The following is a 17,030-nucleotide window of genomic DNA, read 5'->3' on the forward strand; positions in this document are numbered from 1 at the left end:
ACATTGTAGATTCCCATTTGAAATCTCAATAGCTGATCTTGCATGTTAATGTGTTTTAAACCAAGGCACCCCCGGGGGTTACAAGAAACAATGGCCACAAGCTAGCAGAGAGCAGATTTAGATTGGACATTAGGAAGAACTTCTTCACAGTTCGAGTGGCCAAGGTCTGGAACGGGCTCCCAAGGGAGGTGGTGCACTTCCCTACCCTGGGGGTCTTCAAGAGGAGGTTAGATAAGCATCTAGCTGGGGTCATCTGAACCCAGCACTCTTTCCTGCCTATGCAGGGGGTCAGACTCGATGATCTATTGAGGTCCCTTCTGACCCCAGCATCTATGAATAAAGCCAGGACAGAGGTTTCAGATATCTCTCAGTTGTGGTGAAGGGACTTGGTCAAACTCCTTATCAAAATCTAAACTAAAATTTAGATGTTTTTTCCCTGATAATAATGTTCTTGATAGGCTCAGTGTAGTAGAGTTGCACTCAGAAAAATGAAATGCATATTTTTAAAACCTAAATGACAGGCTCTTATTTTGTAAGTCCCAGGATTCTGAGGTGCAGTATATCATTTCCCTCCAGATATCTGGCATGAGTGATTTTTAATGAGACTTTCATATTTGGCATCAAAGCCATTTTAATTCTTACAATGTCACCTTTAGTTTCCTGATCTTTTTTTTTTTTTTAACGCCACAAGTGAACTGTGGGGCTTCTGAAACATATCAACTCTTTCTGAATTCTTATTTTAAACTTCTGACAATACTAATGAAGCATAGGCTAAATTTGCACTGGTAAAGTTTATTTTTGGGCTATCACCAAGATTTATACAGGACATGAGATGCATTGCTAATGCATCTCAGACTATATCTGTCTGCTTCAAAGCCTTATAAAAAGCAAATATTTAGTTCAGACATGGTAATTGGACAAACACATTATTTCTGCATGATCAAAAAAGAACTCATGAAGGTTTTATATGGGATCTTTAGAGGGTAAAGTGGTAACCAGAGTTTTCTTATGGATCAGTTTTGGGAATATGCCTCGTCTGTTTTACTGTGAATATGGAAGACGGTCTTATATTTCTATTTAAAAGAAAAAAATATAAATTCTAATTCCCCCTTGTAAAGCTTCTGAGGAAAGTGACGATATCAAGGAAAATTAAACTAATAAATATATTAATGTGATCTCTGTTCAATGGCACACCTTTATTGTGGCTAAGACATTAAGACAAATGGTTAAAGCCAGAGGATTATCCGCAATCGAAGATGATACAAAATCTATTATGGTAACAATTTTTAAATAAAATATATTGATGGTGTCTCTTGTATGTGTCTTCAATTTCAAACATTTAATTATAAAATAAAAAGCCTTCAGTTAACCTTAACCTTTTTTCTTTTTGCTCTCAGACTGTAGAATAAGGTAGTATTTTTGCCTAACCTGTTTTTGGGTATATACCCTACTGCAGTAGTCTGCCACTCATCCATATATTCAGCCCCTTCTGTTAGTTTTGCTGCTGATTTTAATAATTTCCCTTAGTTATGCCTCATCTTCCCCAGTTTGGGAAATGAATACTGGGATATGCTTTTCAGCTCATAACTTTGTTACTACTTGTACAGTCTTTTTTTTGGTCTTTTTAACCCCCCCCCCCCCCCCCCCAAACAAAACCAAAAAAACCAAACCAACCCAAAACCCCAACTGTTTTTGGTCTATGAATGGCTGGCTGATCAAGAAAGAGTGACTTTGAGTGCTTTGTGGTTTCAGTGTTTGTTTTTTCTTCTTAAGTAGGGGCTGCAAAAATGGTACAGGAAATAGTTTTTAGGGAGATATCAAGTGTTTTGCATGTGTCCTCCCAGCGCCCCCTCCAGTCAGCTCTGGGTTAAAGATGTCGTGGTGGGGTGGGGAAAGGGAAATGAGGTGGCTGTCCTCTGTACCTCCAAGCTTTGCTACAGAGCACCTCACAACCTACATGCAGACCCAAATACTGAGTCCAGGAGAACCCCCAGACTCGGACACAGCCTCCAATCCTGGTCCTTGCACAGCCAAGCTGGGGATCCAGACACTGATGCTGTGCCCTCTACCATGGTACCCCTGCTATGAGCATCACCCCCCTCCTGATGAATTCAAGATGGCTATCTGATGATTAGCTTCTATACCTGTAAAATTATAACAATTTATACGTTTTCCTATTATAGAATCTAATTATTGGGGGTGTCATTTTATTCGAGGTTGACTTAGTTTAACGTAAATACTGTACCTGAGATGAGACTGGTACTCGTTCTGTGATCAGAAGGAGCAAATGAAGATAAATGGAGATAATCTGGAAGCAGGAACTACCACTCTGAAGCTTGTCTACCTGCAATTGCAAAGTTCAGAGCAGATAGCATTTTTGTATTGGGTATTTTGTTTGGTCAGCTTTGTAATTTGTCTTACTAACATACAGATTTTTAGACCTCTCAAACCCTGTCGTGTTTGGATTCTGTTAAATAGTTCTGGTCACTCAAACGTGTTAGGTATTTTGTAGAACAAAGACAGGAGCCTGCTGTGTAACTTTAAATGTGGCTTGAGTCTAATTGATAAGGGAATTGAGTGATGGCAACCAAAAGGTTAGTTACTGCATATTTATAGTAAACAGCACACTTAAGTTACTTTAACAAGGCAGTGGACTTTCCTTTTTTGGCTTTGTACCAACATGTTACTTAAACGGCAGTGAAAGGTTTTGGAAGGAGCTTGAGTTTTAAGGACTCTTACTTAAAAGCTAAAGGCTTAATTAGAAGTTTTTAAATTTCTTTTGTAGAAGGTGTGCTCACCACTCTTTACATAAACAGAGGTTGCAGCTACAGAAGCCGCATTAGGAAGAAACGAACAATGTCACTGCATACACAGACAGCATGCATAAACCACAGTGTTGTATTTAAAGTCTGAGCTTGGAGGCTCTGCCTCTTAGGCCACATCTGGGCTAGAAACTTTTTGTCTCGCTATATTGGTTAGAGGTGTGACCTATTGGTATTGAGATATTATCAAAAGTCTTAATATAGGATGCATGTGTTAGTATGGTTTATTTTACTACATCAAAACCAAATGTCCGTTTGTCGAGGGTCTAGATTCTGTATGAAATGCCCTATTTGAATCACTGAGCTGTCATCTTCGATTTTACATGCATTTTCTAATTTAAGCTCCCTGGAAGTCTTATCAGTTCTTTCCTCTCCAGTCTTTCTCCTCCACAAATTACTGTGAAATTTAACCTTAATTTAATACATGGCTCAGTTCCATCCTATAGTATCTTTTTTTTTTTTGGGTAGCACTGTTCTTCAAAACACTGGTCACAGTTCTTCCAGCCAAGGAGGATCAGATGGCATTTCTTAATTGAGCTGCTGCTCATTATGGCTGTTTAGTGTATTTAAAGCACTGTTAACTCCTCCTATTATTTCCATCCCCACTCCTCCCCTCCTCTCACCCCCTCCCTTCCCTGGTCCTCCGGTGGACTGTAATGAGCTGCCTGTTCAGCACTTCTTCCTGGCCCCTAGCAGCTTGGAGTTGAGCCAGAAGCAAGAGTAAGTTGAGTCTCCTCTTCGTGATGTAGATTTGGTTTGTTAGTGTTGGACCCTACTCAGTACACTTATCTCTAAGAATAGTTGCTGAATTAGATGTGCTTGATATGTGACTGAGAAATCCTGATACCACTGCACAACTAAAAAAGTAGCAAAACAAACCTTTTTTCCCTTAAGAGTTGTATGAAAGTGCATGTTTCATTGTAGAGGTTGGACAGTGCCCCAGTCAGTGACGTGTGCAGGTATAAACTGCTGTACACTGGAATGGTGACTGTTTACAGTGGAAGTCTGTACCTTTTTAGCTCTTGGAATTGCTGAGTAAACAAGGCTTGACTTGCCATCAAATGACTTGCTGACAGGGACAGCAAACCTTGGACAGAGCTGGTCCATCTGAGACTACAGAACAGTGTTTTGAGTGGGAAGTTTTCCTTTCTGGGCTCTAATCACTGATTAACCCACATAGAAGTGCAGTGGAAAAGAACAGATTAAAATAACAAGTAGCTTCAGTGCTGCCATCTTGTGAACTTGGATTTAATAACACTCTCAGTGATTCATCTAGTATATGTGGTTGTAGTTTCCATGGCAGCAACAGAAGCCTAGCATGAAAAAAGTGTAGCTTAATAATTTATCACTCTAATATACTGCACTCGAGCTAATTCTCCACTGCCTGGTACCAGGTGTTCTCATATGTACCACTGCACAATCAATTTGCGGTGCTCCAAATGCTACCACAAGAAGACTACAACATTACACCAGCTTTTCATAGGTGGGACTTGAAGAATCGAGATGCAGGGCTGCAAAAAAGCCTGTAATATTTAATAATTTCATGTGTAGTTTTAAATGGCTGTATCAAGGTAAGGTTTATAGAAATTCACATTTCTTCTCCTTGATACAGTGTAGAGAATTCATCAAAGCTGTGTATAAATTTATTTTTCCTGGAAAAGTAGTGGTGCAGAGTTGAAACTTCCAGGAAAGTAGTAATATGCTGCAGATGGGGTAAATCATGTCACTTTTTTGTGTTGAAGCAGTTTTTGCATAACTATCTGTACCACTTTTTATGACCCAAGTTAAGTACTCAGATCTGTTTGGAATATTGAAAAATAAAAGAATTTTGAAATCCTGTAAGGTCCTCTTTCATTTAGGGATGACCTTTTGCATTATAGACTTCTTTTGTAGTGTAAGTATATGTGCATGAGCAGTTACCACCAGCTATCAGTGCTGAAATTGGCAGAGGAGAGAGCACAACCACTTGAGGAACTGAATTGAGGAAGGGGGAGAAGGAAAAAAGCAGCTACTGGTAGCAGCACTGTCCACATTCATGATGTAAATTTGCTGCTTCCACTTTGTGTCTGGCTGTCAGTGCTGTAACACCCTACTCTTCCCTGCCTTGCAGTGACTTGTTGTATGCTGCAGAAGGTGTGGTAGATTTACACCTTAAACTAACAATCGGAGATGTAAAGTATAAGCTTCCATAAGCAGAGGTCTTATTTCATCTGCCTAATTTAAGACTAACGGTGCTAACTATCCCTGTTCTGTGGGCCTGCACCCTGATAGTTCTGGCTGTAATGCTGAGCAGGGAAGTGCTAGGAGCACTGGCAGCTGCTTAGTAAAACTGACTGATCGAATATATCGGTAGTGAAATGGACAGTGTCAGTTTAGCTGAGCAGATTTGAGGTCTGGGGAGCATTTTTTTGTTGTTGTTTCCAGCATAATTCTTTGACTGCGGTGCCTGGCTTTCTGTGATCAGGGACCTGCAAAGAAAGTTTTGTATTCAAAAGCCTGTCTAACTTTATCCCAGTTACATAGTTGGAACAAAAAAGATATCACCCTAAGAAATTTTTGCCACTTGCCTAATTTCTGGACCATTCTGGCTACAATATCACTCCTTGACTTTGTGGTTCATAGGAATTCTTTTAAAGAAAGTTTCATTCAAATAAAAAAAAGCCCAAATTACAAGTCAAAATTTCCTGTGAATTGAAAACCTTGCTTTTATTTTTAATACCCTACTGCTCGTTTTTAATTGCAATGTATACAACTGACTGGAGATTTTATATTGCATACTAGCAAATTGCATGTCAAGAATGAGCAGGGGGAGGGGGAAGGAAGCTTGCACACAGCTGCCACCAGCCAGTGCTGCTGCTATGGCCACCCTGCCCTGGGTTGGTCGGTCTGTAGGTCTGTGTGGAGTACTCTGGTTGTTTCAGTAAGCATTGTGATTGGCTGCTGAGACAACCAATTAGAATGTTCAAAGAGCGTGAGCGCACAAGATGCTTGAATTCCAACTAGGGCAGGAGAGACATGTTTTCACATATCTCTCTCTAAAACAGATTTGACATTTAAAATGTTTTGTGGCTAGTGGATTATACCTAACTTTTAAAACTATTATTAAACACAGAACTGTTTTGATTTTTGGCTTTTGTCTTATTCTGCTATTAATCTTATACTGCCTGTGGCTTTCTACTAATGGGGACTGCCAGCTCCATTTTAAAATAGCTAGAGTTATTTTTTTTTTATTTTGTTTTTTCCCTTCCTTAAATTAAGTGGTCTCATTTTAAGTCATCTCTAGGTCGGATGCTTCTCGGTTCCACACGTGCACTGGCCTCAAAGCAGACCGAGAAGTCAGTTATATGCCAAAAAAGTACTAAAAGGAAATGATGATGGTAACAAAACAAATCTTTTTTCTTAGCTTTTGCTTTCAGTAATTCTCCTAAACAACACTTATTAGTGTTTCTGATTTAACAATTGATATTTCTGTTTTCATGCGTCATACAATATCTTCTAGTAGGTTATTTTTATTTGATTGCACAGGTTATAGGGTAAGCTCTAAGAAACAGATGCATTTACATATAAAGCAGTTCAGATATTATTCTGTAGCAGTATTTTTCAGTCACACCTCTGCATGCTCAGAAGTGCAATGAATCTTGATCTTTGAATGACAGAAAAATTCCAATGCTTTAGTAAGCAGTGCTTTTTTTTCTTTTTCACAAACCTTACAAAATAGGAATGAATTCTCATAACCAAAATATATTGATGCATCCAGTGTCATTTAATTTTTGTGCATGTGTGAATACAGCCTGATCGCCTTATTACTGTTGCATTGTACACAACCAAATACAGAAATTGGAGTCTTACTAAGTAGTAGGCTGGTGGTGCTTCTAAGGTCTGGCATAGAGGTAATGATTGTTATCATGGCAGGAAGTCACTGCCTAACGTTTATTTTATCTACTGATCATTGCCAAGAGTAAAAAGCATCGTGCTGTAGTTGAAAACTGTAGCTTTAGCACTTCTTGCTTGGCCTGATTATTTGGTACCAGAGTCTAATGTCTGCAGTGTGTGTACTTTGTTCTTATTTGAGTTGAGTACTATATATGAAAAAGAAGCAATCTTTTGGTGTTGTATCTACTGTAGTATTCTGAACATAAGCTAAAAGTTTGATCTTTAAAAATAGTTTTTAATTTACTAATGTGGGTGTTGTACAGGGCATGTATGCTTAGGTTACTTTCTTCTTGGATGTAGTTGTATCCAGTCTTTTTGAGCAGGGGGTTGGACTAGATGACCTGAGGTGCCTTGCAACCCTAACTCTATGATTATGTGTTTGGTAGACTTACAGTGCAACCCAGAATCTCATTAGTGCTGCAGTCTCACTGCAGCATACCCCAATTCTGCTTAACACATGCATCGTATTTTGTAGGGGTAGTCTTCCTCAGTTCTGGGAACAGGGAATTCTCCAACAAGTTCCTAAGGCTTTTAGAATTTGTTGGATTTTAAACTTCATTGCAGAACAACAAGGAAGTTTTTCTTTTTGCCTCCCTGCCTGCCATCTGACACCTCCAGGGAAGGAATTCTACCTGATCAACACATCAAAGAGCTACTCAACATAGCTCACAAAGACACTCATGGACCCAGAGGGACAGACTTCCATCTTCAGCTCCCTCTGTGCAAAAACGAAGTTTATTTCCTACCGACGGGGACTTTTTACCATCTTGTACCATCTACACGTTTCCCAGAGCCTGACGAAGGGAATTTGATCCCAAAAGCTTGCAGGAAAGGACAGTTTTCTTGCCATTTTCCAGTTGGTCTAGTAAAAGATATCATTTTGGAACCAAGAGTTCTAGTTTTTTGTAAGGCTTTTAGAGACCTTTCTCTTCTGCTTCAGCCCCTTTACTTGACCCATGCAACTAGGAATCTTGTCCACAAGCTCCTTACTCCCTGCTGAATGCACTTATTGTGATTCCTTATCTCACACTTGAGAGGTAGGATGATCTCACTGTGGCGTGCCTTTTGATTTTAAGGAAAGTGTATGGGATTCAAGCCAAGATTCTTCTCTCTTCCTGGAATTTTTATAATTGTAGGGATTGACATTTCTTTCAGTAAGAGAGATGCTAATGTACATCTGCATTGCACTTAGAATCTGTATGTTGTATACTAGCAATAGTTAAAGCCATGATATCGTAGATGGGATTGTAGTCCTTTACAGTACAAACATGGAAAATGAATTTTGTACCCCATGTGCAAGATTTTGCTGCTGCCGTGGTTAAATTTTAAATTGGCAAGGACTTGGTGTGTCTTTATAGCAAAAAATATATTTTTACTGTTTTGTTTGAAGAAAAATAATGCTGTACTGTCCAATGTTAAGTTAGTCTCTGTCCTTGCATAATAATAGTATTAATTATTCGGCTTCAGTTGAGTACAGTTAATGTAATTGTCCACCTCCAAAAATAAAAAGCTGATGCTGCAGTAATATGCACTCAAGAAAAACAGCTGGAAAACTGTCTACCAAGACAACCATGTTTTTGTCTGCAGAAATAAATTGCTTCAAAGCAGCCTTTTTAAAAAGTGTAACTGTAAAACATACTTCTCATTTCTACTCAATGTAAAGTAAGGAAATCTTATGGAATGGTCCATATTTAACTACAGTAATATGTTCAGTGAAGTCAAGGGCAGAGTGAGCAATCAGTTCTTAAATTGCAGTGGATAATGAGAATGCAGGCTGAACTCTGAACCTTGGTTGTGCCTCACTGTGCCTTTTCAGGCTGTGCTGAAAAATTACCAATATGTTTCTACGGAGAAGCATAACTATGTTTTCTCAACCACAAAATGTTCTTTTCTTCAGTGCCCTGATTATACATAATCTGTAGCTCTAATACTTCTGTTACTTACAGGCTTAATTGGAAAGATGGTAATAAAAAGGAAGAGGGAAGGTGGTGAAAATTGGCATGACCTGAGGCATGGTCTTCATTACGTCTTGGTGGGCAATAGCATAGAATGGGAAACTCTTGCAGCCTGGTTGCAGATAAAGGTGTGGAGTCTATTTACAATTGGTGGGGAGGCGAAAACATGGTGCTGTTTTTGCCTCCCCACCAGTTAGCAGCAAAACGTGGGGCCCCTTGGCCAATTGGCGGTAGAAGGCAAAAATGGCACCGTATTTAAAACTGCGGTTTTCACTTGCCTGCTGTTTTTGTTTGCTTGGGGGTTTTTTTGCTTTTATACTAGTGAGCAGGGCCCCTTTACCAGTCAGTGATGGGGAGGGGCATGTGGGAAAACTTGCAAAATTAAAGGAGCCACAGCACAGCCCACTCTACCATGTAATGATAAGTAAGTACAGGTACCTGCATAATGCAATTGTTTTCCTTACAGATCAGTTCTATTCTCCCCCTTCCCCTCAAGCCAGAATGTCCTATCACTATTTCCAGGGCGGTATTTTTCCCCCCTTCTCATTTCTTCAGAGAGAGAGTTTCTTTTGAGCTTCAACTGTGTCCTTTTTGTTCGTCTGAAATGCATAGATTCATAGATGCTAGGGTCAGAACGGACCTCAACAGATCATTGAGTCTGACCCCCTGCCTGGGCAGGAAAGAGTGCAGGGGTCAAATGACCCCAGCCAGATGCCTATCCAGCCTTCTCTTGCAGACCCCCAAGTAAAGGAGAGCACCACCTCCCTTGGAAGCCCATTCCACATTTTTGGCCACTCTTACCATGAAGTTTTTCCTGATGTCTAGCCTAAATCTGCTCTGTCAGTTTACGACCATTCTCTTGTTACCCCAAGAGGTGCACCCTTCCTGTATAAGTTTTGGTTTCCATTCAGAATGCTTGCTTTCCATCTCCCAGTCCTTTTATCATGGCTGAAGGAACATCTCATTCTGGAGATGGCTTCAGAATATGGGTTCATGTCACTATCTGATGTGGTATATGAAGACCAAAAGCACTTGGCACGTGTTCAACAACAGTGGGAAGCTAGAAAACTATGAGAGCAGTTGCAGTATAGCTGCAACATGAGGGAAGAGGAAGAAGTCAAACACTCTTAGATCCCCTGATTAAACCAGGCCTGGAATACTTAAACTCTTATCCTTTTCTCACCTGTTAATAGCAGCTGTAGATAATAGCTTGTAAATTCTTGCAAAAAGCAGTGTCTGAGAAATATTTACTTACTCCTTATCCCCCTGGCTGACCAGTCTGCTTGCATATAAATGGCCCAGTATGTGATTTTTGGTTCTTATTTTGTCACCATTTGTATAAAAACTCCCTTTTATTTGTGCATTAAACAGTTGTGATAGCAGCTGACCATTGAGCTTCTGCTATTGCATGCACATTTTCTCCTGGCAAAATTTGACCTGTGTTTTCTTGGAGTGGTGAGGTGTATGGTAGGTTTTGGATCCTGCAGGGCTCAATATTGGGCCCTGTTTCATGCAGAAACAAAAGGCACCTTTTGAGCAGCCACTTCATTTGTACCAGAGGGGCAGAGTGGTGATCTGTGGTCTCTTCTTTTAAAGTTCTAGGGTGATGCATTTAGTATCCTGGATTCAGGAGACCAAGAAGTCTCTTAAAGAGGAGGACAGAGACCTAGAGTTTAATGTGATTATAATCAGTATGACATGCTTATGGTAACCTGACTTCTTCAGAAAATCATGCTGTGTTTTTTGCATACAAACAATTTCCTGACGACTGGCTGACTGGACTACAAGATCATTTGACCCAGAATAAACGGTTCTCATTTACCACTCGGTCAGCTCTTTCTGCTTTTTGGACAACAGTTTTAGAAGTCATGAGTCTGGGAAAAATGTTCCATGAAAAGGACTGGGCTCAACAAGTCTGGATTCAACATAAACTAAACGTAGCATTTTTCTTATTGGTTTTCTCCAAAACATAAGACAATAGTATGACACTTCACACTTGCATGTATATTTTTCCACACTCTATAAAATGTGATTAATAAAGATAGCTCCCCAAACTTTGGCACGGAGCCTTAGAACAAACACGTGGGGTGGAATAAGACAAAGAATGTGTTGGTGAAACAATACTTTCCACTGACACTTTTTGCATTGCAGGCTGCAGTGTTCCTTTAATAATACTCGTTCCATACAGCTTTGTATGATACTGATCAAAATTTATTGCTAGTGGTTTCCTGAAGAACTATTTGGATAGGCTATGCCTCAGTGAAACAGCTTTCATATGTCCTGTAACAAATCCAAGAGTGTAATAGAATAGGTCATTTGTCTTGAGTCTTTAACATGAGATGATTTTTTCATTGAGCTTTTTTATAGGAAGAAAAAAAAAATGACTGACCTTGCTTTAGGATTCAGGTTCCACATTTAGTTAAATATACTGCTCTGGAGAGGGATACTAGAGGTATACTACAGTTGTGAACTGTTTTCTCTCTGCCTTTTTTAATGAGGCAAACCAGTATCTTACACAGCTTCCCCCCTCGTTCGTTGTGCAGTGATGTCCATTAGAACTTCTGGTCCTATGGGTAAGATTTAAGTTTTTCAACTGCAGACTGAGTTATACTTCTTAGGGATACTACATAGAATTATATGCACTTTAAAAATATTTATTAGATCCAAAATCAAAGATGACAGAATGCAAAAGGACTCCCCCAGCAATTAAATTCTATACCTAGAAATTTCATAAATTTTGTCTTTTTTTTTTTTTTTTTAAACCCCCCCCCCCCCCCCCAGGCAAGCAGCAGTGGGAGGGGGCAGGCAGCAAGGGAATTAAGTGGCCTGACCCTTGCCACCTGTTGTCCATTTTTTGCCCACTCTCCCCTTCCTGCATCTGCCTTGACCTCTGGCACTTGCCCCCCTACTTCCCCCCACCCCCTTCTTGGGGATTTATTAGCAATTTTCAAATACCTAGAGGGTGATTGCCAAGGATCCAGGTTTTCCATTTGCTGTGGTCAAATGCAGATTTTCTCCTTTTAAAGTAGAAAAATATGGGAAATAGCAGGTTTTCCCTTGCAGGCTGGCAGAGTTCCAGCCTAAAAGGGCCTGGGAGGAGCGGGAGGATTGCAGTCAGGCAGGGGGTGCCGTGTACACGTGCATGTACACATGCATGTGGCAGCCAGGCAGCATGAGAGCAGCTCCCCATATGTAAACCTGGGGTGGGGAGAGAGGGATTGAGGCCCCCGTAGTAAAGGAGGGAGTTGGGCTGGGGTTAGAGCTGGGGCTGCAGCCCAGCCAGGGTGTTATATGGGGGCTTGGGGCCCAGGGCCTAAATGCACAGCTGCAGGGCCTGGGCGGAGAGCAGGATGGAGCTGTGGGCAGCTTGTCCAGGGGATGGCAGGGGGGCATGTGCCTCCCCAAGTTTGTGCGCAAGGCAGGGGCAGATGCAGGCTGCTTGCTGCAGGCTCTCAGGGCTCACACCCAGCAGCACTGGGTGTGGCAGCGCAGAATTTTGCCTGCTGCTGAGTGAGCAGGGGATGTCTCACCATGGCGGTGTTTGTGGGTCAGCAGTGAGGTGCACCAGCAGCTCCCAGGGGGCTGGGGGTGAGGGGCAATAGCATGTGCAGGGCATTGGCATATCAGGGCTCTTCAGCCCCACAGAGATGAGTTGGACCCATGTCCTGACAAGTGGAGGGGGCAGGGGGAGTTCTGATTTTCCGTGATAAACCCAACATCAAATGCCAAAATATACAGGTATTTAGATTTTATTTTATTATAGTGATTTGAGGCACTGGTAGGCTTTCAAATTGCTTAAAAACTGTAAATATATCAATAAAACATTGCATTGAACTGATACTTATAGTGGCACTTCACTTTAAAAAAAATTGCAAATTCTCCAATTATAACCCCCCCCCAAAAATCTGTGTTTCTCTGAAATTAAACAGAGAAAGCCAGGATCCCTGGTGATTTACACAGAGGATGTAGATGGGCTTTTCTTTGTGGCCATAAGGGACAGGACTAAGAAAAATGGCTTCAAACCTCAGCAGAAGAAATTTAGGCTAGATGTTAGGAGGGTGGTCAAGCATTGGAACAGGTTACCTAGAGAAGTTGTGGAATCTCCATTTGTTGGCTGGGAGATTGTCAGGGATGATCCAGCCTTGAGCTGGACTAGATGACCGTATGAGGTTCCTCCCAGCCCTGTTTTCCTTTGATCCTAAATATGTTTCTGAATTAGAGTTCCAATTCCATGTACATCTTTCCATTTTCCTGTTTTTTAAAAGAGATTTCTGTAGGTTTCTGATGTTACTGAGAAAAGTAGGAAACACTGAAGTGTAGTGTGACACCGGAGGTAAATGCCCCCTTTGAAATATTTCATTTTTATGCATAGGGTACAATTAAGGATGTGTTCATGTCAGTGATCCATGGAGAACTGATGCACAGTAATGACTCCTTTGGTAATTATTTTGGTCTGCAGTGTTGATAAGCACTGAGAGGTTTCCTACTGTTGGCAGGTATTTTACTAACTTCTTTGATTTTTCTTGTTGCAGAAGTTACTTGTGCATATAACTGGGTAATGGTATTCTAATTACAATATACAGTGTAAAAATTGCAAGCATCAAAAACTTGTAATCTTCAACATATTTGTAGGTGGATGGAGGTCTGTTTGCGTGAAGAACTGCCCCCCACTACTGAGCTGGAAGAAGGGTTAAGAAATGGAGTTTACCTTGCCAAACTAGCCAAATTCTTTGCCCCAAATCTGGTTTCGGAGAAGAAAATCTATGATGTGGAACAGACTCGTTATCAGGTAACTAATGTTTAATTGGGACTGGCTTAAAACTAATAGTTAAAGGTCAATATCTGCTGCTCTTAGTGCTATCATGCTTAGTCCAATTAAATAATATCATCAGGGCTTTACAGAAAGGTAGTACATACTTTTTTCCTTGTATCTTAATATTTTTCCTATGTTAGTTGAATGTATTGTGTCCTAATACACAAACTAGATTATGGAATTCTTGTTTTCATATACTTTTTAGGTAACCGGTTCTGTGTTGTATCAACAGTCTTACCTCTTTCTCTTGTTCCCTATAACTTCCTTTAGTTGTATAAAAGTGTAGTCACCAAATAAGGAACAAACTTTAGTGCTGAAAAGCAGGGAGAGGGAAGTATAATAAAAATAGAAATAAATATTTTGTAGAAAAAACATGATAGTTGTCCATAGTGTTGACTCCAAGGAAAACCTGTTCTCTTAAGAAAAAGGGTTGCCATTTGTTGAATTACAGCCCAGTAGGAATGGCAGGAGGCACAATTGTTGGGAATCGGGGATCAAATTTCATTGTGCCATTTAAATAAACGTACCAGAAGCCATGGGCTCCTTTTCCTACTGGATTGTAACTCGACAAATGGTAATCCTTTCTGTTCTTAAGGGAACAGGTTTTCCCTGGAGCTAAAGTTGTGGACAGCTACCATGTTGTTGTTTTCTGCAAGATATTTTTTATTTTTATTATATAGTCATCTCCTCACTTTTGAGTGCTACAGTTTGTACCTTCTGAGACACCAGGATTGCCCAGTTGCCTGTACATTAAGTTCTGGAGCGCTGGGACCCTGGCATCGGGAAGCCTCGCCCCTATCCTGGGGTCCCTGTGCCCCAAGAACTTTTAAAAATGTGTACAGTCCAGCTTCCTGGCACTTTTTTGAAGTGCCTTGCCCTGCAACCCCACAGAGCAAGGCATGGAAGGCAGCTAGGTGTAGGGTTTTCCAGGCTTGTAGCTGGGCAAGTCTCTTGGCTTTCCCTGCCTGAGAACCTTGCAAACTGATCCCCACTTCTATCATTGGGAATGATGCTAATCCCCTTCACAATGCCAGTCCTTTTCCCCAGGCTGCTGACAATAAGCTGGTCGTCAGCTTTAGTATGGGTGTGCTACATGCTCAATTTATGGTGTCATACAAACAAGTCACAAAGATGTTCCGTGTATTCTATAGAATATTTTTGTGGCTGGTTTGCTACTTCATGGCATCATAAATTGGCTGTACACGCTAGCACTGAGACTATTTATGGCACAATTCGGGTGGTAACTGTGTTTTAAATATGATGTATACCAGGCACCTGTAGCCCTTTAGGAATGCACACAAACTTTGATGACATTGTTAATAGGAACTTGTTTTATAATCTTACGCTGGGAAATTACCCCCCTTATGGATTTGTGTGTTCAGGTTGATGTCTAACTCTACGTCATAGAGCAGCAAAAACAACTGAAAAAGCAAAGTGCAGGATGTTTTGGGTGCATGAATAAGGCATTTAGGTAGCTTTGCTTTTATTTGGCTACTACAATTTTTTCTTAATTAACAAAAAGAGGCTGAATTGGAGCATGGATGCTTTAAAGGAAAATGAGTTTGATTTTTGGTTTTGGTTTCCTTTTTTTGTGGGTATAAAAATCAGTTCAAGATTTCTTTTAATTGAATCTTGATTAGAACTTGAATCATGTTTGTTTATAACCAGACTTGGAAGGTAAAACAGCATTCTCTGCCCTTCCAACCCTCTCAACTTCTAAAACTAGAGCATGTTTTTTTGTTCTCCTCTGTGTGGTGTGCCGCCCCCCCCCCCCCCAGTGTTTATTGCTCAGTGTTAAATTGATTGCCTTCTAACTGATTGCAGGGAGGGAGGGATCTTTATCCTGAACTCGGGGCTTAAAGTAATTGAATGTGGAACTACTTCTGTTTAAATGCACATAAGGTCAGATTCTATTCTACTTCTTATGCTGTGACTAATCCCACTTAGTAACCTCAAAGCTGTCCTATTCCACTCTGTTTGAATCCCTAAAAAATTGTTAATACGGAACATTAGATGGGGTTGTCCCCTGTACTGCTTTTTTTTTTCCTGTGGCTTAATCTTAGAGTTAGAAAATGATATGTTCCAGAAGGTGAGAAAGCAAGGCTGCATTTTTGCTCTCCAGGAATTGACACGGTAGGGAATGAATGATCTAATAATGATCTAATGAATTTAATAGCGTGTGAAACAGGAGGGAAAAGTTCTGCAACTTTATGCTTCAGTATTTCAGGGAAGCTTCCACTCTTCAAATGTTGTTTTTCTTTAAAAAACAAAAAAACAAAAAACAGTTTTTTGTTTTTCTGCCACATAAAATAACTATTGAAAACTTTTTTTATACTGGCATTTAGAAACCAGTCAGTTTTCAGAATAGATCCTGTTTTAACTTGGAAATAGATATTCAGGTAAAGGGCTTGTTCTGTACTTGGGGGGGGGGGTGGAATGGGGAGTGCAAATTGATGATTATTACAGTAAAAATCAGTCCATTTTTTAAAGATCTCAACAAAAATTATTCTCTTACTTATTTACTAAGTTACTGCATTGCATACCTTTTTCTCATTATAGATCAACTGAGCAATTATGGATTGACAGGAAACCTGCAACAAAACATTGCTTTTGCTAACAGACCTCTCTCTCCTAATTACATTCAGCTTTGTGAATACAAAATAAAGCCTATTAAAAAGCAAGAAAGCATCTATAGCATCTTCCTTCTCTTGGCAGTGAGAGCTTTGAAAATAGCTGGAAATGGGATTGGGGTACAGACTGTAGATTTACAAAATTTGGCTAACAGTGAGGTGTGTTTTTATGTTGCACTTGACAAGAATGCAGTTATTAACTCTGGTTTCTATTCCACATAAGGAACATTTTTAGAACCTTTTCAGAGAGCAATGCTAAATTGTGACGCAACAAAAATGTGTGACAGGAGAAAACGTAATTCAGAATAAGTAAACTGTTTCTTGAATTTTTTTCCACCCCCTATTAGAAATCAGGACTTCATTTTCGACACACAGATAATACTGTGCAGTGGCTAAGAGCAATGGAATCCATTGGTCTACCAAAGGTAAGCATTTAAATGATATAATGACAATTGACCCAAGGGCAAAGTTTTAAGGTTTTATTCAAATTTTCCCTTAATTTTCTTGAATAAGAATAGGTCAAAGCTGAATAGGTACCAGAAAAGCTAATCAGGAAGAAGGGTATGCTGCAAGTCGCGGTATGCTAATTTAATATGTTGCTATACATTTCTGAAGAGGATGAATTCTCTTTATTTGTATATTATGGATGTAGGTTCAGGTGCTTCCCTCTTCTTCAAAATCGAAAGCTGGCAACATTGGGTACTGACAGATGTGGGTGGGGAAAAAAACACACTGTTTACCAAAAGAAGAAGCACGTTAATTTGACCCGGCTTTGCAGTGTCTGTATAGATTGGGCACTTCATTGGGTCTTTTTGGCACTTTTTTATAAAGCTGATACACGTCTGATCTTCTGGGCATGTGCTGGGCTCAGTGCAGG

The 17,030-nt window shown here is 40.2% G+C and overlaps 1 protein-coding gene across 4 annotated transcripts in view; it reads left to right on the forward strand.

The window, feature by feature from the left end:
* Positions 1 to 17,030, forward strand: part of IQGAP2 (IQ motif containing GTPase activating protein 2) — a 205,894-nt gene that overhangs the window by 97,150 nt on the left and 91,714 nt on the right. For all 4 annotated transcript variants that reach the window (XM_014594718.3, XM_014594721.3, XM_014594723.3 and 1 more), the window contains exons 3-4: positions 13,343 to 13,499; positions 16,501 to 16,578. In XM_014594718.3, coding sequence (XP_014450204.2) covers positions 13,343 to 13,499; positions 16,501 to 16,578 — 235 coding nt within the window. The remainder of the gene's footprint in view (positions 1 to 13,342; positions 13,500 to 16,500; positions 16,579 to 17,030) is intronic.

Source organism: Alligator mississippiensis, chromosome 3 (assembly GCF_030867095.1).
Source record: "Alligator mississippiensis isolate rAllMis1 chromosome 3, rAllMis1, whole genome shotgun sequence".
NCBI classification, from domain to species: Eukaryota; Metazoa; Chordata; order Crocodylia; family Alligatoridae; genus Alligator; species Alligator mississippiensis.